General features: G+C 36.8%; 1 protein-coding gene across 3 annotated transcripts in view; it reads left to right on the top strand.

Moving 5' to 3' along the window:
- The window catches only part of myo1ea (myosin IEa), a 66548-nt gene that overhangs the window by 18807 nt on the left and 20120 nt on the right, over window positions 1-27621 (top strand). For all 3 annotated transcript variants that reach the window (XM_038303488.1, XM_038303487.1, XM_038303486.1), the window contains exons 2-9: window positions 7311-7454; window positions 8339-8428; window positions 10673-10767; window positions 16393-16480; window positions 18902-18991; window positions 21675-21806; window positions 23933-24067; window positions 24279-24411. In XM_038303488.1, the coding sequence (XP_038159416.1) occupies window positions 7311-7454; window positions 8339-8428; window positions 10673-10767; window positions 16393-16480; window positions 18902-18991; window positions 21675-21806; window positions 23933-24067; window positions 24279-24411 (907 nt within the window). The remainder of the gene's footprint in view (window positions 1-7310; window positions 7455-8338; window positions 8429-10672; window positions 10768-16392; window positions 16481-18901; window positions 18992-21674; window positions 21807-23932; window positions 24068-24278; window positions 24412-27621) is intronic.

Raw genomic sequence — 27621 nt, 5'->3', positions numbered from 1 at the left:
TTTAGGCATGTAGACATGGTCAAGACAATCTCCTGCAGTTCAAACCGAGCATCAGTATGGGGAAGAAAGGTGATTTGAGTGACTTTGAACGTGACATGATTGTTGGTGCCAGAAGGGCTGGTCTGAGTATTTCAGAAACTGCTGATCTACTGGGATTTTCACGCACAACCATCTCTAGGGTTTACAGAGAATGGTCCGAAAAAGAAAAAACATCCAGTGAGCGGCAGTTCTGTGGGCGGAAATGCCTTGTTGATGCCAGAGGTCAGAGGAGAATGGCCAGACTGGTTCGAGCTGATAGAAGGGCAACAGTGACTCAAATAACCACCGTTATAACCAAGGTGGGCAGAAGAGCATCTCTGAACGCACAGTACGTGGAACTTTGAGGCAGATGGGCTACAGCAGCAGAAGACCACACCGGGTGCCACTCCTTTCAGCTAAGAACAGGAAACTGAGGCTACAATTTGCGCAAGCTCCTGGAAATTGGACAATAGAAGATTGGAAAAACGTTGCCTGGTCTGATGAGTCTCGATTTCTGCTGCGACATTCGGATGGTAGGGTCAGAATTTGGCGTCTACAACATGAAAGCATGGATCCATCCTGCCTTGTATCAACGGTTCAGACTGGTGGTGGTGGTGTCATGGTGTGGGGAATATTTTCTTGGCACTCTTTGGGCTCCTTGGTACCAATTGAGCATCGTTGCAACGCCACAGCCTACCTGAGTATTGTTGCTGACCATGTCCATCCCTTTATGACCACAATGTACCCAACTTCTGATGGCTACTTTCAGCAGGATAATGCGCCATGTCATAAAGCTGGAATCATCTCAGACTGGTTTCTTGAACATGACAATGAGTTCACTGTACTCAAATGGCCTCCACAGTCACCAGATCTGAATCCAATAGAGCATCTTTGGGATGTGGTGGAACGGGAGATTCGCATCATGGATGTGCAGCCGACAAATCTGCGGCAACTGTGTGATGCCATCATGTCAATATGGACCAAACTCCCTGAGGAATGCTTCCAGCACCTTGTTGAATCTATGCCACCAAGAATTGAGGCAGTTCTGAAGGCAAAAGGGGGTCCAACCCGTTACTAGCATGGGGTACCTAATAAAGTGGCCGGTTAGTGTATATGTGTATATATATGTGTATATATATATATATATGTGTGTATATATATATATACACACATATATATATATATATATATATATATATATATATATATATATATATATATATATATATATATATATATATATATATATATATATATATATATATATATATATATATATATATATATATATATATATATATATATATATATATATATATGTGTGTGTGTGTTTGTATATATATTTTTGTGTGGTGTATTTGTATATTATATATTATAATGTTAATGTTGTGTGTATATATATATATGTATGTGTGTGTCTGTGTGTGTATATATATATATGTGTGTGTGTGTGTGTATATAGCTATATATATATATATATGTGTGTGTTTTATATATAGATTAAGTCTGTGTATATACTATAGTATATATGTGTGTGCTATATATATATATATATTTATATATATATTACTGTGTGCTGTGTATATATATATATATATATATATATGTGTGTGTGGTGTTGTATATGTATTTTTAAAATATATATACATATAGTGTGTGTGTGTATATGTATATATATATATATATATATGTGTGTGTTGTTTATGTATATATATATATATAATATATGTGTGTGTGTGTGTGTGTTTATATATATATATATATATATGTGTGGTGTGTGTGTGTGTATATTTATATATTTATATTATGTGTGTGAGTGTATATAGTATACTGAGTATATATATATTAATGTATATGTGTGTGTGTGTATATGTATATATATATATATATATGTGTGTGTGTGTATATGTATATATATATATATATATATATAGTGCTGCTTGAAAGTTTGTGAAGTAGTTGAGTAGTTTAGATTTTTCTTTATTTTTACCATGATTTTCTTATTTTTTCATCACCAGTTTTTGTATATGAAATGTCAGGTTTATGTTCATCAATTCCATTAATTTGTTTTGAGGAAAATGTGGGAGTTGAAAGCAAACTAAATGAAAAACAGAATCAGAGCATCTGCAAAAGTAAATGAACCACAGCTGCACTGTTAAAGACTATCAGGTAAAAGACTCAGGTGAAGCACATGTTAGTGCTTGAGTAATCAATTAGGCAGACCAATCAAATGAGACGTCCTTGGGAAAAGTTTGGAGGTGCACTGGTTAAAAGGGAGACGAAACCAAACAAACCACTGTTGTGTCAAGGCATAAAGACCAGATCAACAATGCCGAGAGGAAGGGAGACATCTGAGGACGTCAGGAAGAAGGTGGTGACAGCCCATCAGACTGGGGAAAGCTATAAGACCATCTCCAAAAGATTCCAGCTTCATCCATCCACTGTAAGACAAATCATTTACAAATGGAGGGCACTAGGCATCACTACAACTCTGCCCAGATGTGGACGGCCGTCAAAACTTTCACAAAGAAGCACCAGAAAAATAATGATGCAGGTAAAGGCCAACCCATGCATCACCTCCAGAGAATTGCAGACCTCTCTGTCAGCGTCTGGGATAAATGTACATGCATCTACAATCAGGCGAAATATCAATAGACATGGCATTCATGGGAGAGTTGCTAGAAGGAAGCCTCTGCTCTCAAGAAAGAACAAAGCTGCACGTTTAAAGTTTGCCAGAGAACACTTGGACAAACCAGAGGCTTTCTGGAAGTCCATTCTCTGGACGGATGAGTCCAAAATTGAATTATTTGGCCACAATCACAGGTGCCATGTTTGGAGAAAAGTAAACACTGAATTTAAAGAGAAGAACCTCCTCCCAACAGTGAAGCACGGTGGTGGAAATGTGAAAGTCTGGGCCTGCTTTTCTGCCTCTGGACCTGGACGACTTCATATTATCCAGGGAACCGTCAATTCTCAGGGCTATCAACAAATTCTTGATCAGAATCTCTTGCCATCAGTCAGGGAGTTGAAGCTGGGACGGAAATGGATTATGCAACAAGACAATGACCCAAAGCATTCCAGCAAAAGTACCAAAGAATGGCTTAAGAGAAAGAAGATTTGCACTCTGGATTGGCCCAGTCAAAGTCCAGACCTCAATCCCATAGAAATGCTGTGGCAAGATCTGAAACGGGCAGTACATGCCAGATGTCCCTCCAACATCTCTCAACTGGCAGAGTTCTGCAAGGAGGAGTGGACAAAAATCCCAAAAAGCAGATGTGAGACACTTGTTTGTGGTTACAGAAGACGTTTAGTTGAAGTAATGGCTGCAAAAGGCGGTGCCACAAGGGACTAACTGAAAGAGTTCACATACTTTTGCACTTAGCATATTTTCTGTCTTTGACAGATAAAATACTTTTGTTGAATAAATAATAAAAAGATGCATCTTTTTTGTCTTTGTGTTCCTTATCTGGAAGGTCCGCATTACAATTTGAGCTTTGGATGTTCATTTTACATGATTATTATAATTTTTCTTTAGAAAACAATGGCCATGTTTGGATGGTTCACAAACTTTCAAGCAGCACTGTATGTGTATATATGTATATATATATATATATATATATATATATATATATATGTATATATGTGTGTATAAATTTTTTATTTTTTTGGAGGGGGTGGGGGTGTCACTGTAAGAATAAAATTTCTTAATGCACTAGTTTGCACAAACTACTTTGCCGCAAACCACAAAACGCGCAAAACCATCATTTAAATAGGGCGTCTCCAACAGTTTTGCACCTTCCACCAGTTACGCAATCACTCTTGTTAAATCACCCGCAAACCATGGTTCAGCCCCTCGCGCAAAATTCCAGTTTGCGAGCGCAAATTGCTGCACGCAAAATTGGATCTTGATAAATCCGGCCCTTAGTCTTTTCTTTTTAAAGTAAGCTTGCACGAGTAGAAATGGTATCATCCATGCTCTCACATGCATTCCATCTCGGAAGCGTACAGGGTTGTGCATGTGCAATTAATTTTATTTCTTTTAAGTGGAGAGGGCGGGTCCTTTAATATAATCAGAAAAAAAGATGGCAAAACAAGATCTGGGCTTTGGCTTAGCCCAATACTTCTATTTCACTGTCTGTGGTTTTACTGGTATGTTTTACTAATATGTTTTGGGTCACTGAAATATTTCAGGGTGAAGCTTTCCTTCAGCTCTAATGTTCAGTTGTCAATTTAAGATTTTCTCCAGACCCGTTTTTCTATACTGTAGAATTCATATTAGCTTCTATAGTGAGCTTAACGATGCTCGTTGCTGCACAACATCCCCAAACTAGGACTTCCATCATAATGTTTTAACAACAGCATGATTTTTTTAAATTTAGTAAAAGAGAGACTAGTCAGCAAGGCCAGCTCTGACCTGGGATGCCCTCCAACCCAGTACAGGTGGTTTGAGGAAGAAGGTCTTTGGCAAAATCCCTCTTTAGTGACAAATGGCTGCACACTGGGAGCACAAAGGAGAGATAACAGACCCTTACTTCCTACAGCTGTTATATTTTAGAACTACTCACTGCTCCAAACAAGCTCAAAGTCATTTACTTCCCAGCTGTTAATTGCACAGTTGTTTTTTAATGTTTGACTGCTGCACAGTTGTAGAGTCACATTTGAAGCCCTTTTAAATCACGCAACATAGCTGCTCTTTTTATTTTATCTGATTATGTCATTTTTTATTAACTTCTACAGTATTTTTTCTTCTGTTAAACTATTTACTTACTGTAGATGCACCTTAATTTTACTGGAACAGTTAATAATAGGTTTATTTTATAATTACTGGTGATATTGGCAGTAGTGGTAATGGTCATTGCCCTTCTTTATGCACTATGACGGCAATCCAAATCATAACGGCAAGTCCAGCCTGAAGTGGCCAAAAAAACTAAATGAAAGCTTTGGGGTGGCCTAGTCAATGTTCAGACTAACATCTGATTAAAAAGCTTGTAACATGACCCTAAAATGGCTTGTTAAGCTAAAAAAAAAGGGTTTGTTTTTAGTTAGACCAGGTTGGTTTGGAGGGCAGTTTATACTTTTTAGCAAAAAAAAAAAATCTAATAACTGCTTCTTATGTTTACTTTGTTTTAGTTTTTGAAACCTAAAAATGCACTTTTTATAAAACATTTTAATAACACAGGAAAAAAAACTTTTTTAGGAACAAATGTTTAATGTATCTTTTTTTTCTCCTTTTTTATTTTTGATTTCAGTGCAACCAAAGCTCTATTAAACACTCATGATACTTGAATTACAATCAAACTTGACTGAACTTGACCTTCGAAAACTATTAAACTATGTGAGGACTCCCTAAACAACATTTTTTCTCCTGCAGTAACACACTCCCTGAATTAGTCTGAAACACTGTTAACATTCCTCACCACTGCTATGTGAAGTGGTTCTAATTTGGTTGCCTTAAATTAATAAATTCACCCTGCGGGATATGAGTTGCTTCTGGCCCTCTTAATGCACTTAGTAACTTAAAGTTAACTACTGAAAGTTAAGTGAGTTTTATTAGTTTGTATTGTTTCTCTTTGATCCTTTAGTTTTCAATAGTTCTGCAGCAGCTGCATGTATTTCTCTTTGTCTATTCCAAGCCAACCTTTGCATGTATTTTCCTGTCAGACGTGGAACGACATTCAAATTATCTTTTTCTGTATGATGCCTTAAAAAATACAAACATTACATCACATTTTTCAATAAAAGGAAGGGAAAAGTTAATATTTTACTAGATTAAGACAAATTATTACTACTGTAACTAGTGTCCCGATTATTGCTGTTGGACTTTTTGTAATAGATTTAGTGGAGTTTTTAGCAATATATGTCATAACAAATATTGTCAACATGGAGCTACTTTTAAACCATTTTTATACTGTTTATTCTGAGATCTTAGCAGTCAGACCTCATTTTAAAAGGTTATGGAATGTATTTTTATCCACATTCAGCCAGTATAGTGCTTCAAAAAATCCCAGATCTGAAATCTGCAGGATTTGTTGTAAAACCATCAGTTTAATTTTGATGTCGCTTTTACAGGTTGCTGCAAACTAAAGTTTGAGACAGTGCAACTTGTCATTATTATTGTAATCCTTTTCCCAGTAAATGTGAACAAGAGCCAATGCAGGCTGGTATTTCAGGTATTTCTTAACTGTTCTTGCAGATGTTCTCTATAGGCTGTTCTGATTTTTTTCACTGTTTCTGATAGATGCGGTTTTAAATTAACAAATGTTAATGCGCTAACACTTTGTGTGAAGAAATGGTTAATTTTTTCTTTAATGTAGAATTCCTTTTTTTAATGATTTATCCATCCAAAGTTTTACCCTAAACCATAATCCCCATTACATTTCTGCTGTATTTACAACAGTCTAAAGCATTACATTCCCACATTCACTCACCTTAGGCTGTGAGAATTTTTCCATAACCTGTAATTTTCTAAGAACTTTAAAGATTTAGTTTGAAACTAACATATGAACCTTTATGAAAGAAGACAATTTTCATGCAAGCTGTTTGAGACTGTCATTCCTTTTGTGTTAACCATTTATACATAGAAAACATGAAAAGATCTTAAATCTGTCCTGCTGGAAATCTTATTTTGATCCCATATGCAGTTTTAGAGTTAATGCACGGATTTTCCTTTCCGTCCAATAGAGAATAGTTGTATTTTCAGCTTTACTCTCCGCTCATATTTCCTCACTGCTGATGTGGGAAGTTTAGAGTTAACTTGCATGTTGACTGCTGCACCACATACTCACAGTGGCTTTAAGTTGTTCTCCATCCAGGAGAAAGAGGCTCACTCCTCGCAGCACACTGTGACCCTCGTCCACAGTAGCCAAGCGGCTCTGACTCATAGCACATGATGAATGACCTCAGATCTCCTGAGACAAACTCGGCTACAAGAAAAACAACGATGTAGGGCCAGAAAGAGCTGAGATGTGGATGAAAGTCAAGTTTCTGCTTCTTCAACACTTGAGTAAATAACACGCAGCATTTGTGGAAATCTGAACTTGCAAAATTTTAAAGTAAACATAGTTTACAGTGTCACAGAAATCACAACTTTTGCACATGTTGACGTTTTGGGCCAGAGGTTTATCTGATTAGCTCAACAGGATGACAAAACCCACACCGCCTCAAGTTGTAGAGTGTATTGTAACAGACCATCTGGTCTACCCTGATGCCAGATTCTAGATTCATTCATACCATTGTGTTTCTCAGAGGGTATTAACAATGGTGCATTGTGTGTGTTTTTTTTTTTTTTTCAGGGGAGCCGGGGCCACTACCGGTACCACTGGCAGAGCCACAATGTCAAGCAGAGCGGTGTGGATGATATGGTCCTCCTCAGCAAGATCAGCGAGGACGGGATCGTGGACAACCTCAAGAAGAGATACATGGATGACTACATCTTTGTATCCTTTGCTCCCATTGGCTGTTCGTACCCCTGTGAGAAATGGCCGAGCTGTCTCGTTCCCACTGTTCCCAGAATAACCTAATGCCCACTTACTGATATTAGCAATGAGTAATCCTCCACGTCAGTGTTGGAAGGTGACAAATTCCCCCTGATGTTTTGCCGTGGTAGGAAAGGGCCTCTTTGTGTGCCCCCTTACCCAAATATCTGACTGCTTTTCCTTTAGTGAGTCAGACGTGCTTTAGCTTATCTCACACGTGGGTGCAAAATGTAAAGAAAAAGTTGTGAGCGACAGCAGATTGCCTACAGGAAAAACCTTTTTCTTCTGGTTTGCATTGTGGATCGTGATTCAGTATTCTCTACAAATGCATCATTTAGTTTTTCTTCAACATGCAGCTGTTGCTTTAGATGTAAGCTGCTGATTATGTGCAGAACGATGAATGAATGGCCTCTTTGAATGTTTTTTAAAGCGGCTCATTGCATGAACCTCATTGCCACTCTGGCAGCGCTTAGGATCATGAAGTTTAGTAAATGCTGGTTGTTTTAGGCTTTTCAGCACTGAGTCAGGCATTTGATTTGGGTCAATGAATGGCTGTAACTGGGAGGTCTCTCTGCTAAGGCTGTGGGTCACTGTGGGCCACCCACAATAGCAGCTTTATTTGCCATAAGCAGCCTTCTATGTTCGAAGCATAAAACCTCAGCACTACATGGAAGGTCTTTTTTCTGGGATTTGTAAGCCCTTATTTAGGTCCAGCTATGATCACCCAGCTCACTGCTGCACTGAGTACTAGCTCACTGAGCACTAGTCCACCCTTACTACAAACTGATTGTAATTTGAAGTTATTTCTTTTGTTTGCTGTGATCTTTAACACTCATTCTCTCCAGACATACATCGGCCCTGTGCTCATTTCTGTCAACCCCTTCAAACAGATGCCGTATTTCGGAGAGAGGGAAATTGAGATGTATCAGGGTGCTGTAAGTACATCCAGACAATGACATAATACACCAAGCATTTTATCTGAGGAAATTTCCAATGATCACCGGCTGAAAGACAAAGGCTGCTGATGATGTTCAAACTTTCCAACGGCTTAGTGCAGATGTTTCTGACAGAAACTGAATTCAGCCATTCAGTGTGCTTGGCAGCACCTCCTGTTCAAGTCTGCATATACTCTTGGCCTGCCTGCTAAGTGTGGGCCCATCTCCTTAAGCCAGGAGCAGACTGAAATCCAGTTAAATATCTAATAGACTGTGGGATGCTGGGAATCACTCCTGTTCAAGAACACCTTACTTTCTTACTGATCATGCACAACCATGCTGAATGTTTAAGCACATTAAGCAGGGCACGATAGATATTAAATATATATTTCCTGAACCGCAGAAACAAGGTTGCATTTATTTATTTCCAAAAAAAGTAAAAAAAATAAAACATGCAGGGTGCAGGAAGGGTGAAAATAATACCACCCTACATATTATGAGGGCTCTGTTATTTCCTCCTTCCAAGGTGAATCTTTTCAGTACAGGAATGTTTTTTCTTTGGATGAACCCTTTTAGTTTGTATACAACAGATGTACTTTGTTACACAAGTTCAAAAGTAGATGTCACATAAATGGTATGATGTGTTAAAATTTCTGCCTGTCCTTTGTGAGCATTAAGTTCAACAAATGTATGTGCTTACAGCAGTTTGTAAAGATAACATATGCAGTGGAAATGTAAAAGCTGGAATGCTTGATCTGGAGTTTGTTTCCACTACTGTAATTGTTGGTAGCTGATTATTTGTCCTTTGTTGGTGCCAGACGTCATAGCATTTAGTTTGTTTACATAATTTTCCGCAATGCTGATCATTTAAAAGACATTAAAAATAGAACTCTGCAAACAATGACAAGAAATGTTCAAAAATGGAAAAGAAAAATTCATCAGCCTTTTTCGACAATTAAATAACTTTATAGAAACCTATCATTTTTTTCTGTTTGTTTTTTGTATAGCAAACCGAGGTTTTTTCAAAATGGGTTTCAGCTTTAAAAGAGTTTTGTTTAAAAAAACTGGTGCCTTGCAAAAGTTTTTTTTTTTTAATCAGACCTCATTTGATAGACCAACAATTTGTTTATAATTGCAAGGTAGAATAAAGATTTCACGTCTTTGTAAGCTGCCATCTTGTTTTAGCTGCTCTCTAGTTTTAATACACCTAATTATAAATTTAAGCCGTAGAACCTGATGTCATAGGGACATGTCTAAACTTTCAGAATTTACCTTTATTTAGCTTCATGCATTTTCTCATTTCCTGCACTGGAAAAAACGATCTAGAAATGAGTAAAAAATATTTACATCTGGTGTATTTACCCTTAATTTGAATAGGTAAATGAAATAATTTGCCAATGGAATGAGTATTTTACTCTTAAAATAGGATAATTAGATAATATATACTTGACAATGCATTTTTTTTCTTATTTTAAATCTAAATTCTCTTGTTCCATTCGCAAAATGTCTCCTTTATCTCCTCAATTCAAGAACAAATGCACTTATTTTAAGAACAAAAGACTTATTTAGATTTTGATTTTTGCCAGTGTATCCACTGCAACAAATTGAAATCTAAATAAGTAATTTGTTCCTAAACTAAGTGCATTTGTTCTTGAATTGAGGAGGTAAGTGAGACACTTTGCCAATGGAACAAGACTATTTACATTTAAAATAAGAAAAAGCAACTGCATTGTCTTATTTCAAGAGCATTTTATCTAATTATCTTATTTTAAGAGTAAAAATGCTCATTCCATTGGCAAATCATTCTATTTACCTACTAAAATTAAGGTAAAATACACTTGATTTAAGGAATTTTTACTTATTTCTAGATTGTTTTTGCAGTGTCCAGTGTATCATGCTATGAATATCCCCATACTATGATGTTTCCAACACCATTTTCAATGTTCAGTGTGGATGTAAGATTTTATTTTCACTCCACAAACAGTGTTTTGCATATTGCCCAAAATGTTTTTCTTCTAAGCCCTTTTTTTCCACATTTTTGCCACTTAGCCGTTGTGGCATTCAAATGACTTTTAAAGTGTTATGCAAAACTTAGTCTTAAAATATTTCAATAAACTACATTTTTAGTTTTCATCTCTATTGAATAACTTACTTATCATGAAAATTATTTTGTTTTTGTTTTTCATCTTTTATTTATGCTGAACAAAACATTTGAACAAAGCTCTTCTCTGATTTTGTTTGTAGGCCCAGTATGAGAACCCTCCTCACATCTATGCTCTGGCAGACAACATGTACAGGAACATGATGATTGACCGTGAGAACCAGTGTGTTATCATCAGGTGAGACCTTTTAAAATCATTAGAAATATAAGTTTCTCGTTTAATAATCCATTGCTTTAGGATCACAAATGCAACAGCCACTAGAATATTTTACATGACGCTTTTAAGTAGATTTTTCTTCATTTATTTTATTTATTGTGAAAATTCAGGATCTGGAAAAAGTATGCAAAAGCAGGAAATGTTCCCTTTAGAAAAATTTATGAGATAACGAAGCAGGACAAAGCTGTTTAGGTCATAATATGTGAGAGTAACAGGAGAACAGGCCAAACTGGTTCCACCACATCTTTTCGTCCTGCTTTCTGACTGAGAATAATGGGTTCCTGTGGTGTTTTTCCATCATAATGGTTTCAGTTTCAGTCAAATCTAAAATGTTAAAGAATTTGATTATATTCAGAGGAGGGAGTTTATTTAGTGCTGCTAAATTTAGTCAGGATGGGTATTTTTGAATAACCTCTTAGTTTGGACAAAACACCTGTGCCTTTTGTCTAGTTTGAAAATTTTTAAACCACAAAGCTATGGACTGAAATGTGTGCAGTCAGGTTTCCAGTTATATCCTGTGTGCCAGTCATCTGAGCGGTGTGGCTCTCTTATTGCGCACCTCATTATGAATGACCCCTGCTTCAGCACTTTGGCTGTTGTTTGGACAGCCAGTAGTTGCTGGTTCAGTTTCCACCATAAAGCCGCTGAGGGAGATTTCATGATTGACCAAGTCAGCAAACAAAAGCTGGAAGGTGGTTTTATGGTGAACTGGTATCGGTACACAAAAGCTGCAGAGGACTACAGGCCGTGCATTGTGGTCAGCTGCAGCCTGCGCTGGCTCTTTTTCACATTTGCTGGGAAAAGGATTGCAGTAATAATGAGAAGCTGCACTGTCTTCTAATATGTAATATTTACTTTAATGTAAAGAGGTGGTCTTATGTAATTACTGGCTTGTTTGTTTTCTAATTATAGCATGGGAGTTGTCGATTTTCCTTTTAGGTCATAATCAGAGCTCTAAAAACAAAGTACACTCTGTTTGATGGGAGAGGTTTGACTGAAGCTGTGGTCCCTCCTGGTCTTTTTGAACAGACTTGGAGAAAGGCAGTTCTTGTAGGTGACTGTTCAAATCTGAGGTGTTGGTGTGCAGTACATGGTTAGAGAAACCTTATAATTTAAAAAGGCTGTGGTTTCTTTTTACCATCTGTAAAGGATGAATTACAGCAGCTTTAGATTTAATCAGGCTCATAAGGTCTTGCTGAAGTTTGACCTAAACCTGATTTTATTGTAAATCCAGCTGTTTCACGTCTGGAAATGTTCTATGTGGAAAACATTAATTGAGGTGGCCTAGCGGCTTCCTAACCAAAGTCTTACAGAAAGCAGTTTTAATTGCAGTTGTTCTTCCCTTTATAATAATAATTTATATTTTCTAGTTAATATGTAATTAACAGCAGGATTGGATGTGTTAATTTTCGGTTTTAAGTGTGCATAAACTGTATGTATTGTTATCCTTTATTCAGTGTTTTTTTGCCATTTCAAGCATGATGCTCTGATGTTTCAGTGCTCTGAACATAAACAAAAAACAAAAATTGAGAACTATATTTTTTTATTTATTTATGATTTATGTGTCTCAATTTAGAGGACTTAGTAGGAAGGTTATATGGATTCAAAGGATTGACTTTAAACTGGTCAATATAATACTTTTAACTTTTGGGTGTTGCCAAGCAAGTAATACCAGCTGTCTCTTATTAGGAGTTGGATTTTGAGTCATATATTATTTAGCTTTTTTAATCAAATACCTTTTAGTGCATGCCTTTTATTGTTTAACCAGTGCAGCCTTCCTTTTTAACCTCAATGTCCATTTTCCCATAGGTTCGTAAGGTGTGTCAGCAATAACGGGACTTTATTATGCAATGTACTGTATGTAAAACACGCTATCAAAGGAGATGAGAATGGCCACTGGGATAAACACCTCTGCCATGAGGGGTCCTTTCTATCTAAATATTACGTCCTGCTTTATAATGGACTGGAAAAGATTAATATCTTTGAAATGCTAGATGGTATAATTTCCTTTGCCCTTGAGGGCAAATGTTGAAGCTGTTAAAGAAAAAACATCTAAAGTCTGTAATTTGTTAACTACTGTATGTATAGGTATCAAACTCTTAGCCATTTTAATGAAGTACATCCCAAGGACATTCTGTACATTCAGAATGTCTAGCAATTCAATCCACAGTTTTGCTTGAACTGTGCAGCCTTTTCATAGAAAAGATTTAAATACTTCATGGTTCCTTTTGTGTCTTTGTGCAACTTGTACCCTTGTTTTGTTAATAAATCACTGTTTGACTTAACAATGCTTCTAGAATTTGAGAGCAAAAATGGGACAGAAAGAGAATGAGACTCTGGGTGGAACCCCAGCTTAAAATAGCTCCTCAAAGATAAACTTCCAAAGAGGAAAAACGATACTGTCAGATTCAGATCAGAGGATTTCTAAGAATATAAGCAAGGCGTTAAGTTCGAGCTGTCTTGAGGTTTCATCTGTTTGTATGACTTTAAACTGTGCTGAGGAAATCCATGCAATGTTATCAGGATTTGCCAAGCATATAGTTGCATAGGGGGATGGGTGCAACCTTATAGAGACTGCTGTGTAATAGAGTCGCTTCCATGACTTCCTCTGGCAGCCCCTTAACAGTCTGCAGCTGTGCTTCTCACAGCAGCTTCATTTAACCTGATTCTACTTTAAGGCACATGCAGAAAAAAACAGACTTCACTGTCATTTACTGCCAAACCACCCGGATCGCAGAGAGTAGAGGAAAACAGTGGAAGGAGCTGAGAAAAGAATATGCCCAGATGTGATTACTACTTTCTCTACATTGAAGTCAAAAGACGAAAACTTCTTAAAGTATATTCTGTTGTCAGAGTTGCATGTCTGTTAACATTCATTTAATATGGCTGGGTAGAGAGGGAACGCTGATGATTTGACTTAATCTGACACTTTGATGTAAAAAGAATTATATTCATTGATCTGCTTTTTGTCTGTTGAATGACTAGAAGCAGCTCTTTGTTTACTTTTATAAGCCACTATGCGCCATGGTACCAGGTTTTGTGTAACCCTGTCCCTAAACTGCAGTTGGAAAACATGTCAAATGAAGTCCTTTGTAATGTACAAGACACTACAGATTTGGATTTAGGGTGAAACCCTTTTTCTTTAAATATACTGTGAGAAAAATAAGTATTTGAACACCCTGCTTTTTTACAAGTTCTCCCACTTAGAAATCATGTAGGGATCTGAAACTGTCATTGTAGGTGCATGTCCACTGTGAGAGACATAATCTAAAAAAGAAATCCAGGAATCACAATGTATGATTTTTAAACTATTTATTTGTATGATACAGATGCAAAATAAGTATTTGAACACCTGAAAAAAATTTAATATTATTTGGTACAGTAGCCTCTGTTTGCAGTTAGAGAGGTCAAACATTTCCTGTAGTTTTTCGCCAGGTTTGCGCACATTGCAGGAGGGATTTTGGCCCACTCCTTCAAACGGGTCTTCTTTAGATCAGTCAGGTTATTGGGCTGTCGCTGAGACACATGGAATTTGAGCTCCCTCCAAATATTCTTTATTGGGTTTAGGTCTGGAGACTGGCTAGGCCACACCAGAACCTTGATATGCTTCTTCCAGAGCCACTCCTTGGTTATCCTGGCTGTGTGCTTCAGGTCATTGCCATGTTGGAAGACCCAGCCTCGACTCATCTTCAATGCTCTGAGGGAAGGAGGTTGTTACCCAAATCTCGCAATACATGGCCCCAGTCATCCTCTCCTTAATACAGTGCAGTCACCCTGTCCCATGTGCAGAAAAACACCCCCAAAGATGCTGCCGAATTCTAGCTGATAGACAGGTGTTCAGACACTTATTTACAGCTTTATCATACAAATAAGTTGTTAAATAAAATAATACATTAGGATTTCTGGATTTCTTTTTTACATTATGGCTCTCAAAGTTGACATGCAGCTACGATGACAGTTTCAAATCCCTTCATGATTTCTAAGTGGGAGAACTTGCAAAATTAAAGGGTGTTCAAATACTTATTTTCCTTACTGTACTAAGCTTACAGAAATACTGTCGCCACAGAATGTTTTTCCGATACTGGAGTTGGGGCTTGTTTTGATAAAGTTATTTCTGAAGGTATCTAATGTTTGTTATACAGTTAATTGTGAAAAATATTAAAAGATCAGCCCTTATATTTTTGATTTAGGTGTCATAATAACTTCCACGTTCCTATCTAGGCATGCAGTGTTCTACAAATATATATATATATAAAAGAATTGGTTGCTCTCAGTAAATTCCAGGGAGTTCGTTTTACCAAACTCCACCCACCAGATAGTAAAAGTGAAAGACATTGGAAATGACAGCAACTAAGCCACAAAGTGATAGCTCTCAATATCACAGAGCGTCGAAAATCAGGTGCAGAGTGCACAGATGTCACCAACTTTCTGCAGTGTCAGCAGCTACAAACCTTCAAGATTCAAATAAACTTCACATTAGTTTGGGAACACTTTTTAAAAGGATTCATAGCAATTGCTCCAATGGTTTAGAGGTTGCATCTAAGCCTTACATCAACAGGGACATTGCAAAGTGTTTAAAGCAGTGCTGTAAAGCATCCTGTCACTGGACTCTAGAGAAGTGAAGACATGTTCTTTTAGTGACAATTTTTTCTGCTCGTTCGGTTATCCAATATAATAATCTGAGTATTGCTAGGAGAGTGACTCTTGAATGACTGAGTTGTCTTAATGTTTGTTGTCTGAACTGTGGGCCCCTTCCTGTTCCAACATTACTGTGCACGAGGGCACACAGCATGCTCCATAATGACATCACTGAACGAGTTTGGTGTGGAAATAACTTAACCTGCCTGTGCAGTCATAACTCTTTACACCATGAAAAACATTGGGTTAAATCATAGCAGAGAAAACCTTGGCTTTCTTATTCTACATTAGTGTCTAACCTTGCAGATGTGATACTACAAAAATGAGCCAAGTTCCAATAAATACATTTATAAAGATTATGGAAAGTCTTTCTTAAAGAGTGAAGATTTTATAATTGCAATGGCTTACGTTTGTCATTCTTTAAGGAAATGATCCTAAATACACAGAGCAGTATTAATGGTTATCTTTACAGGTTTGTCTTCTCTGAATTTAGAGAACATATTTCTAAATTAACAAATCTCTATAAATAGATTGATTGGACATACACAAATATTCAAAATCTGAAGAGTCCTTTTAGATTTAGTTATGCCTTCTCTTAGATTTACAAAGAAATTTGCATGTAGTTTAATAGAGTTTTATTTTAAGCGCAGTCATAATACTTCTTTGCCAACTTTATACATCTGGTGCAGCAGATAACAGTGGCAGATATAAAAACTGTTTTAACAATTATTAACTTCTAGCATGTGGAGCTGCTGATGAAGAGACCAAGAGCAAAGCTTGACAGCTTTGAAATGAAAACAACAACTTCAGTAGAATATTAAAACATCAGACACTCAACTTCCATTTATTGTTCAAGCATATGTTTAGGTCTCAGGCACCAGTGCACAACTTTAAATGTCTCCTAGAGGCCCCCAGAACATGTGTTTAAAGATTTTCTCTGTATTCCAGTGGAGAGAGCGGAGCAGGAAAGACTGTGGCGGCCAAATATATCATGGGCTACATCTCCAAAGTGTCAGGAGGTGGACCGAGAGTGCAGGTAAAAAAAGATCAGATCTTTCTCTTTCAGAACATGATGTAACAGACACAAGGAATGTTACTTATGCTTCGCTGCATAGATGGTTTGATTTTATGAGGGAATTCAATAGAAAAAACTATAAAGTTTAATACAAAATAAGCAATGAGCAGATTGTTACAGAGGTCTTAAAGAAGATAGATATGGTCAGTTAGAATAAGATGCAAAACAGCTCTGGTTAACAATACAATTTTTCAGGTAATGCTGCATTATAGTTTGTTGTTCTATGTTAAAAGCAGACTTTGGTCTATCTGCTTTCGGAAAGCCCAGTGGGAAGAGCACTTACAGCAATTAGATGGTTCTGGAAGTGGTAATTACACTTGCACAACAGCTCAAGAATTTTTTGTAAATGTGTTGCACAAAATAGGCTATCTTGACATATGATAAATATTATATTATGCTTTTGACAAACATATTTTAGGGTTGGATGTGTTTTAACTTTTATAAATTTTTATTTTTTTTTACCTTTTATATATATATATTTTTAGGCTGTAAGATCTAAATAAATATGAAAAAAGTTTAGTCTAATTGCAGTTGTGCCTGCCTTTTGAAGTCCCCATCATGCTCATCTCTTTTTTATTATCAGCCAAACAGCAGCTTCTTGCTCTCCCAGCCCCCCTTCAGCCATCTGGCTTCCCCCCGAACCCCCAGTTCAGCAGATGTCCAGTTCCTAATCTTTTTAGGGATCTAAAGTTTGATGAAGAAAAAGGCCCACATCACAATGGCTTCTTATATTTAATCTAGTCAGAGCTATTTCCAACAAGGCCGAATCAGAAAGGATGATGATGTATGAAGCTACAGAAATATATACATCTCCCAAAGCCATTTAGGTACATTACTCAATTGGTATTGTTTTATTAAATTATGCAGAACTTATTTTATGTTTTTTTATGTGTATATTTTAGTTAATATAGTTCATTTAAATTATTTCATTGAGTTTTACATCAAATCAGTTGGGGCACATTATTTTGCAACCTGTTTTTGCACTTAGAGTGCCTGTAAACATTTTCTAAAACTCTTGAGAATTATCCTGTTTCCATACAATTAAACCACAAAATTCCCTGTATCTTATTGTTATGCTATGTAATGGACCAACATAAATCAGGGAATTATAACAAAGGTAGAAATAGACACAAATATAATCGACTTTAGTTTCAAACACAGTTTATTGTATAAGTTTTGTATTTAACTTGGCAGAATAATTAGTTTGTTTCAAGTCTTATGTGGTATTTCTCTGCCAGTTTAAAGAAGGGAAGCTTTTCTTTTGAAATACCTCTGTTATCTTCATCCATCTTACCATTTACTAGGAGCAGATTCCCTGTCTCTGATAGGAAAAAAAGGCAATGTTCCCACAGCATAAGGCTGTCACTACTATTTCTGATAGTGAGAACGATGTGCTCAGGATCTTTTTTAGATAAAAAAAAAATCCATGTTGGGCTCATCTAACCAGAGCAACATCTCTTCCATTTTTCTCTGTCTCCTAGAAGGCTTTTGGCTAAACAGCAAATGGAAACGCTTTCAATTGAATTCTTTCTTCTACTACTTTTTGAAGGTCAGATTAGTGAAGTGCATGGCTATGGATTTTTCCACCTGAGTTGGAGATATTTGCAGATCCTTCACTGTTGCCACATAGCTCTTGGCTGTTTGTCTGATTTATGCTCTTCTTGCCTTGTCTAGCTGCTGGTTTGGGGTGGCATTTCCTTAGGTGTGAAGGTGTTCCTTATTCTTTATATTTTATGTAACTGATAGATCAGTGCTTGGTTGGATGTTAAAATCGTATACCCCTTATACCCACTTTTATCCAGTTTTTTTCTTGCCCATCTTCATGATGCAATCATTTTACCAAATTACACACCATATAACTTTATGTACAGAATAGCTGTTCAGAATATTTCTTCTATGTGACAGTTAGGCACTACAATGTGGCTATCATATAAAATCTCCAAATAATACACAAAGATTTGAGGATATAAAGTGACAAATTAAGATTTAAAAAGATAAAGATATATATATTTTTTTACAGTTTTAGGAACCTGATTACTGTTAATCTCTTTCTTTTAAAGATGACTGAATGTAGGCAAAAGAAAAATATTCCATTTGGCCTTTGTGAGCAATAACAGAATAGGGAACCTCTCCGTCTGCTTTAAAGATTGGAAACTCATGTGTCTCTGACGCGCACATGGCTTGCAGAAAGGATAATGTCCTCCAGACAGTGTGCGTGTTTTTTGCTGTCTGTGCATGTGGGGGTGTGTGTGTATGTTTATGCACTCATCCTTCTATTTGAGTGGAAATTTCCAAGCCCTATGCTATGCTGTCGGCAAGGGTGTGAAATGTTGTCAATTCTTTTACTTGTCTGTGCATAACAAACAATTTGTTTCCTTGCAGCATGTTAAAGACATCATCCTGCAGTCCAACCCGCTCCTGGAGGCCTTTGGAAATGCCAAGACACTGAGGAACAACAACTCCAGTAGATTTGTAAGGCTCTCATTGTTCAGCTCTCTGAGTGGATAAAAACTAAATACACATTAAAACCGGATCTATGATACAAACAGTGGCTTTCAAAACCTCCTAGACATTTTTTGTCATGCATCCAATGGACTTATTAGACTACTCGTACTTGTCATCTTACTGGGTTGCAGTTCCAGCCTTCTTAGCGAGAAGCCTAGACTTCTCGCTAAGAATGCTGGAATGCTTTTCTGACACGTCCTCCAGTTTCTCTAGAGGAAGTCTGAGAACATTCAGGGCCAGCTAAGAGAAATAGTCCCTCCAGCATGTCTTGGACCATCCCGTGATCCTTCTCCTGGAAGGATGAGCCTGGAACTCCTCCAGGGCAGCATCCAAAACAGATGTCTGAGCCACTTCAGGTGAAAACTCAATTTGGAGGAGAAGTGGCTCTACTTCACGCCTCTCCTGGATGGCTGAGCTCCTCACCATATCTAAGGGTTTGCCCATTTACCCTGTAGAGGAACCTAGTTTTAGCTGCTTTGAAGCAGAACCATGTCATCCCCCAAAAGCATAGGAAGAATCTGAGGACCCCCAGGTTTGACCCTTTCCTGTGCATGAACCTGACTGGTGAAAGAGGGCAGCCCTGCTTGAGTCCAACATGCACTGGAAAAAGGTATAACTTAATGCGGCCAAACCAAAACGGACTCCTGCTCCACTTGTGCAGAGATTGGATGCCCCTAATCAAATCTCGACTCTGGTTCACCCTCACATAGACCTTACCTGGCAAAAGGTAATATCCCCCCATAGCTGGAACACACCCTCTTGTCTCCCTTCCTGTGAAGAAGGGCCATCACCCCAGTCTACCAATTCAGGGGCACAATCCTGATTGCCAGGCATTGTTTAAGAGGCATGTCAACCATGACAGCCCACCAACATCCAGAGAAGTCAGATCTCCTTAATCCCCAAAGCCTTACCACCATGAAGTTTTTTTTTTTTATCCATCTTGTTGACTTCTTAGGGATGAACAAATCTTACACATTTCTGCTTGCACAAGAGAAGGCCTGAAAGTGAGGTTGAGGAGGTCCAGAAAGTATACCTTCTATTATCTGACAAGGTCAGCAGTTCCCCACCTCTATTGTAAACAGTGTTAGCAACACAAAGTTTACTCCTCTAAAAGCACAATGGTTTGCCAGAGTTGTTTTAAGGCTGACTTTTTGTCTGCCATTTTTTTCTTTGGCCTCACAAAACTATCCCAAGGTACAAATGGTGACTTCTGTAACCTCCTGGGCAGTGGAATGCTTGGCTGCAAGACACACGTTTGTGTCAAGCCAATCATGTTCAACTGGAATCCTTATTCAGCTTCACAGCATCCATTGCTGTCAGTCTCTGCCACCAAGTTTGGGGGTTGCTTCCACCCCAGGTACAGCAGACCCTAACGGTGGCTACATCAACAAGAGGCACAGTCCATGGTCCACTCAGACTTTATAATCCCGGACCTCAGAGAAGACCTCTCTCGTTGATTACGTCCCTGATCAATGTCTGACTCGCCACAAGGTGGTGATCAAGGAAAGTTCCAAATCTCTCCTCACCACAGTGTCTAAGACATGTGGCTGAAGGTCATAAGAAACGGCTACAAAGTCCATCATCAACCTTCAGTCTAGATTGTTGTGGTGCAATCTAGACTGTTGAACTTTAACCTGGGGGACATTATGGGCAAACCATGATTTGCACATGAGTCTGATAATACACCACCACTTTGTTTCAGACATGGATCATTTTTCTCTCAATCGCATCCTTCCGGGTATCACTGTGGTTTCCCACATGGGCAATCAAATAGGATGATTGAGTCTCTGAGAGGGGTGAAGTCCAGCACTCCTATCAAGCTTTTATGGATCAGATTACCCTTGGTGTTGAATGCTTCCCATCAGTGGCTGACATTACTAGCCTTGAATTTTTTTCATATCATGAAGATTTTTTTTAATGACACTGTTGTCTTGGAATACCCTACCAGAAGCATTTAAGCACCAGAAAAATAGTCTCAGGTATCATCCAAGAATTGAAGTCCTTCCCCACATTAAGGAGGGGATTTCTTAGACTAAATGATAAGTGAATTGTATAAGGAAGGTTTTAACAAGATGTTAAAGCCTCTATTACATGAATGACAAACTATATATATATATATATATATATATATATATATATATATATATATATATATATATATATATATATATATATATATATATATATATATATATATATATATATATATATATATATATATATATATATATATATATATATATATATATATATATATATATATATATATATATATATATAGTTTAGTAGAGGTGCTATTCAGGACACACTGGGGAAAAAAGGCACATGTTTGCTCATATGGAAAATTAAAATAACCTCATATCAAAAATGTATTTACGCAAGCTTATACCAAAGTTTACAGGTAAAATTTCCACAACAATATTTTAATTGGTTTTGAAAAATAAATAACCCTTGGCATTGATGGTTTCTAAAAAAGCACTGAACAAATGGGTCCTGTGTTCAGTTTGGGGCCTCTGACTTTTTTTTTTTCCAGGCTCTAAACTCCAATCTGTAATGTATAAGTTTCAGTCAAGCTGAGAGCAGACTATTTTATTGTGTTTTTATTTTAGGCTCATTTTATCCAGCTTTGGTAATTGTTATACTCCAACAGGGGAAATACTTTGAAATCCAGTTCAGCTCCGGTGGTGAACCAGATGGGGGAAAGATTTCCAACTTCCTTCTGGAGAAGTCACGCGTTGTCACGAGGAATCCTGGAGAAAGGAGTTTCCATATTTTCTATCAGGTAAAGCTGACATTGTTTTTAATAATTTTTTTATTTTTTTTCAAATGACCTGAGGCCCAGTGGAAAAGCTAATATTAAAATAATAAAACTGTATGAAAAGATTTTAAGAAGGGATCCATATTCTGTGACACCCAAAAATTTGGCTGGATATGGAGGTAAATGGAGATATTTACCAAACATATCATGTTTTTGAAATTTTGGATCAATCTTTTGAAATTAATGTCATGATGTTTCCTTTTAGAAAAATGTTTATGATTAAATGTTGCTATTACTTCAATATGAACAAAGTGAACAACTATCTAAAAATCAGCCTTTAACCCTTAGAGTAATTGTTGGTTTATATTATACAAGATTAAATTACACACTTAAAACACACTTTATTTTTTGTGACTTAAAGTTAATGTAAACCCACAAGACCAAAATATTACATGGAAAATTACATTTTTTTTATTAAACATTTTAAGAAACTCCATTGTGACCTTTAAAATAATTGAGAAAGGCTGCTGACAAGACAAGATTGTTGTCAAACAGACAGCCTTAATAACAAGTGTAGGCTGCAATAGGCCATTTCTAAATAAGGTGACTGTTCCCAGATGGTATATTAAAGAAGAGTTGAGTTGACCTTAAGATGGCTGTAAAGCCACCCCATTCTAATCTTTGTTAGAAATGAACAAGGTGTGTAGTCAGACCCTCAAGAGCCACCACAAACAGATGTATCAAAGACAGACTAGAGCTGCGATTCAGTACTGGGCCTGAGACATAATCACACAGATTTCATCTGGGCTACAGAGAAAAGGCCAGGCTGTTGCTGGGGTAATGGAGGTCTGGCCTTGGAAGATTAGAGCAGCTTCTTGAGGTAATACGTAAATGTTTCACTTGTTGATTGTTGGAGTGAAGGTTGCATGGTATTAAGAAAACCTGCTATATGCGATGTAGAGGGATTACTGCATATATGCATTAATTCTTACAGTTCATCTGAAAACTATTCCCAGTGCTTTACCATTCCCACATTTTATGCTACAGTCTTATTACAGGTTACTTAATTAAAATCTCTCATGTGTAGCACTATTGATACTTTTCAGAAGCAGTGATTATGATTTTTGCTCTTGATTCATAGAAAAAACAACTACCGTAACACATTTTAGGGCATGTTTCTTGCAACATGGGATGACTAATTCTGTGATGGGTTGGGTATCTCTGGTCCATTTGTTTATCAGACTCATGCAGCCCCCTTGGCTGATTGTATGTCATGGGCATTAGGGCCTTAGCCAAATAACATTCAAGGGCTTCCATTATTTATTTGTACCTCTTTGATGTTTTCCTCACTTGTAAAACTCTGGTAATCTGCTGGACTGTTCCATCACACAAACTGCTCTGTGGAAAAAAAGTCTTCACATTAAACAGTTTTTCATGTGACAATCCAAGGTGCTCTGAGTAGACAGACAGAAGGACACGAGAGATTTCTGGCAGAGAATCAGTGCAAGATACGCATCTAGCTCATTTTGCAACTAGTATTTTGGTGCTGACATTCTATTCATTGTCCTCTCCTGGTGTTGTTTTTTGGTGTTTTTTATTATGTTCCGGGCATTTAGGTGTTGTGTAATATGTTTCCTTCTAGTGATAAGCTTTTATGGAGATAGATTTTTTTACAGATTGACTTGGCGCACCTAAGTCATGGGTTAAATTACAAAGTCATGGTGTAATGAGTTTGGTATCACTTATTTCCTACAAGGTCACCTGAGAGTTGCTATCAAAGCAACCTGATTCATGTTAGTCCATCAGCAGAATCACTAGCTGATTGCCTCTGTGGACATCTCCTGTAACAAAACCTTTTTTTTTTTTTTTTTTTTTTTTTGTAATATTTAGCATTTTTGAGATGCCTAGTTTTAAGGTTTGATTTATTGTTAACCATAATTAACAAAGTGAAGAGAACAAAAAGATTGTTCTACTTAATTATATATATTTACATAAAGAACCTTTTATTTTGTTACATTTTATGTTTAGTTTATATCTCTCACACCTAAGCTTTTACAGGGATTGGGTGCTTTATGCCCATGAAAAATTTACTATAAAAAACCTCTACGGCTGGTTTACACTAAAATAAATGTTGAATATGTGCTCCACAGTTGATAGAAGGAGCCAGTGGAGAGCAGAAGAAAAGTCTGGGGATCACAACCCTGGATTACTACACTTACCTCAATCAGTCTGGCTCTTACAAAGTGGAAGACATCAATGACAAGAGTGATTTCCAGGAGACCATGGTATGATTAAGTTACTTCAGTTTATCTTGTTGCGTCTTTTCCACTATGTTGTGAATCTCCATCTTCTTTAACTTCCTCTCTTTTTGCCTGTCTTCTTTTTATTCTTATTGAGTGAATGCCTATTTTTCTCCAAGGAAAGCACTGTAGAAGACATCAGACCACACACTGTAGTCCTGATTAAGCATCCTGTTTCTCTTATCTGTTTCTGCAGCAAGCAATGGATGTGATTGGCATATCACAAGAGGACCAGTCCATGGTGCTTCAGATTGTGGCTGGGGTCCTGCATGTGGGGAATATAACCTTCAAAGAAGTAGGCAACTATGCCGCTGTGGATAGTGAGGAGTGTAAGTAGAAAGATTGTATTTAATTTGTTAAGGTTTTAAACTTTGGCTCCATTCAGCTCCTACCAAGATATTTCATTGGGCACAAAGTGGTGGCAGACGGTTTGCAGACTCTGAAACATTTATGCGGTTCTAATAGGGCTAAATGGGTAATGGGAATATTTCGCTCCTATGTTTTGTGCACTTAGCTGTCGTCCTTAAGCTGGCTATGTGGGATATTTCTCCAATACTTCTCTCTCACACACCCTAAAGTTTTACTGTGTTAATGCAGGCCTTCTGCCAGCAGACTGAGGTAATCTTGTCTTATGGTGGACTACCAGAAAAACTAAAGCCAAATTTTGCACAACTGCACTTTTGTCAGAAGCTAAATGATGTGAGAAAAATAACACATTATCTCCTATCCTGTTCCTTCTCATCTGTCACTGCTTCGTTTTATTATTTTCTTCTCTTCTCCATCTTTAACAAAATCTCTATAAAGTCTTGGAAAGTGCCAGGGGGAACAAAGCCCGACTGTTCTGTGCAGACGTAATAGTGGCACTTCATAATTTCTTCTCCTTCCTGCTCTCCCCAGTCTCACCGTATGGTTGAGTGTAGAGATTCCAGTTTTCCTTGAGTTTTGGTGTAATGTTCTTGCAGTCCTCATTTATTATCCAAGTTATAGTTAGAACATGTCTTAAAGATGTGGACTATATATTTCTTTTTAACTGTTGCATCATATTTAGGAATAGTTTTTGTGCTCGGTTAAAGATACCCAAAATATGTATATCAAAATAACAACCAAGACTCACTCTTCTGCACATGGATGTGGAAATAAAGACAAATTATTATAAATCTTATTAAAGGAAAAAAAATATATATATGCTGCTGCTTTAGTGGAAAATCTTACTCATTAAGTTTGATGATACCTACTTATCTTAAATTGCTTATCCTCTAAGACAATTTAACTTACACAATTTGATGGAGGTTAATGCAAGGGTTGGTTCATACATTTTCATTTGAATAAGTAGCGTTAGATTATATAACAAATAGTAAGCACCTTTTGCAGTTTACATTTATTTTGTATCCCTTCAAAAAGGCCCACTTGACAACCTGGACATGTAATGTTGGTGTTTATATGTCCTATAATGTAGCAACAACAAACATCAAATGACCGACTCCTGACTGTCAATAAGTCGGTTTAACCTCAACTTTGCATTACTTTTTATCACTTTTCTTGAAATATTTTGACTTTCTTTGTGTTAGAACAGTTTAATGACTTTCCACATAAAATTTTATATTTCCACAGCTGTTGTTTTTTACTTGCAAACGGACATTTACATATAACACTTCATAGAACTGATTATATGTTTAGATTCCATTAGGCTCTTTAAAACCTATTTTACATCATTCGTTTGTCACCTGAAAGTCCTCTAAATTATATCTGCATATTTTTAGCTTAAAGGTTTCTTGAGACAACTGGGTATTCCTACTGTACAAATTCCCATAGAAAAAAAAACAGAGGGAATGCTATTTAAGGGTTTCCTCTTTCAGCCCAACTGACAGTTTTTCTTTTGAGGTAAAAATCCAGAAATATTAAATTTGATCATCCAGTCCTACTTGCAGGCAGTTTGCCTCAATACACACCAGATATTCAGTTGAATTCATTTCTAAACCTTCGATAGTTAATCAACTTTTTTATTTTAATCAACTTGTTTTTGCATGGTGGCAGAAAGATCAGACATGTCAGCTTCTCACTGTCTTATTGATCTCGGGTTCAAACATTAAACTGATTCTATTTACGGTATTTAAAATAAATTAAACATTATTAACTGCAAAAAAAGTTAACCGCGTAAAAAAAAGTCTAATACACTGACCATGTAATTTAGAATGAATGTCTAAGATTCAGGATGTCATATTAGATGTCAAATATGCAGTTACCGGATATATTTGGCGACACGGTTGTCTGTTTTTCCATAGCTTAGAACTACTGAGTCTTTCCATTGACTTTAGTAGTTTTGGTTTGTCTCTCACTGAAAGTAATACAGCCGGAGACTCGAAGATGGAACAAAAATGTTTAAAGAATGCATGGATTTTTTTCAGGAATAAATTATTTCACAGAGTTTTGTCCTCTAGGCAAACAGGTAAAGATTATAAGAAATCTTAAGTTGGTTTGAACACATTTATTTCACTTAGAAAATAAAGAAATTGGAATTTATTGTATGTCTTTTTTACTTTAAAGAAGGCTGATGCTGTTTTACTCTTCGGATTTCCATCGGAGAGACAGTCTAACTAGTAGAGTTGATTGGTTGACAGACTAACAGCTAGACTTCAGATGACATAAAAAGACAGGCTGACAGGAATGTTCCAAATATAAAAGCAAACATCAAGACTATGCAGTGCTTTGTTTTGTTCACCATTACAAGTGCAAAGAGCAGTCTTGATGACTCAGTGGCTTGTGAATCTCTAAGACATCATTTAATCGTCAATGGGTAAAAGATGGGAAATTACAACTTTCCAGTTCTAATCCAATGCCCTGCTTGGCTCCAGATCAGCTAACAGTAACAACTGATATATACAGAGCTTTAACAAATAAAGAAATGTGGCTTTTTTTTTTTTTTACCATTTTCAAATCTGTACTGGTTTTTAGTATTTGATTGGGCCTATGAACATATGATATCGATTATCAGGTAAGGCAATACCACTCTGTTTCACTTGATTTTTTGGGGGGGATTTTTTCGAAGAGGGCATTAAGATGCTCTGGTGAAGTCATTATGAAGCTCTATTGCCATGCAACAATTTTTTTCACCTTAACAGCTGTTTTTGAAGGTGCAGGATTTTTAAGAGCATGTTGTTCAAAATAGAAATGATGCTTTTTAATATTTTCTCATTATTTGAACTGACTTCTCATCATCTGGATCTATTTTTTGAACAAATTGGAAGCAGGAAGATGAGTGCATGCTGGAGTATTTATTTGTTGTAAGTTATATTTTTGTTTTAAAATGCATCAATAATGTTGCATATTGCACGTTTTCAATATCTAGCACAGGCCTGGGTTTGATTAATCTATCTATGCCTTAGTATTTACAGATGTAAAATATTTACTATACAACCACTGCAGAAGAAGCCCAACCCGAAAGATTTTTCATTATTAAAATGTTTCTAATGAGTGGAAGTATTGACTCACAGGGTCATTGTTGTCTTTCTTCTATATCTGGTGGTAAAAGGGACCACTGC

This window comes from Cyprinodon tularosa, unplaced genomic scaffold (assembly GCF_016077235.1).
Source record: "Cyprinodon tularosa strain WSP-4 unplaced genomic scaffold, ASM1607723v1 ctg510, whole genome shotgun sequence".
NCBI classification, from domain to species: domain Eukaryota; kingdom Metazoa; phylum Chordata; class Actinopteri; order Cyprinodontiformes; family Cyprinodontidae; genus Cyprinodon; species Cyprinodon tularosa.
This window is presented reverse-complemented; position numbering and strand designations above follow the sequence as displayed.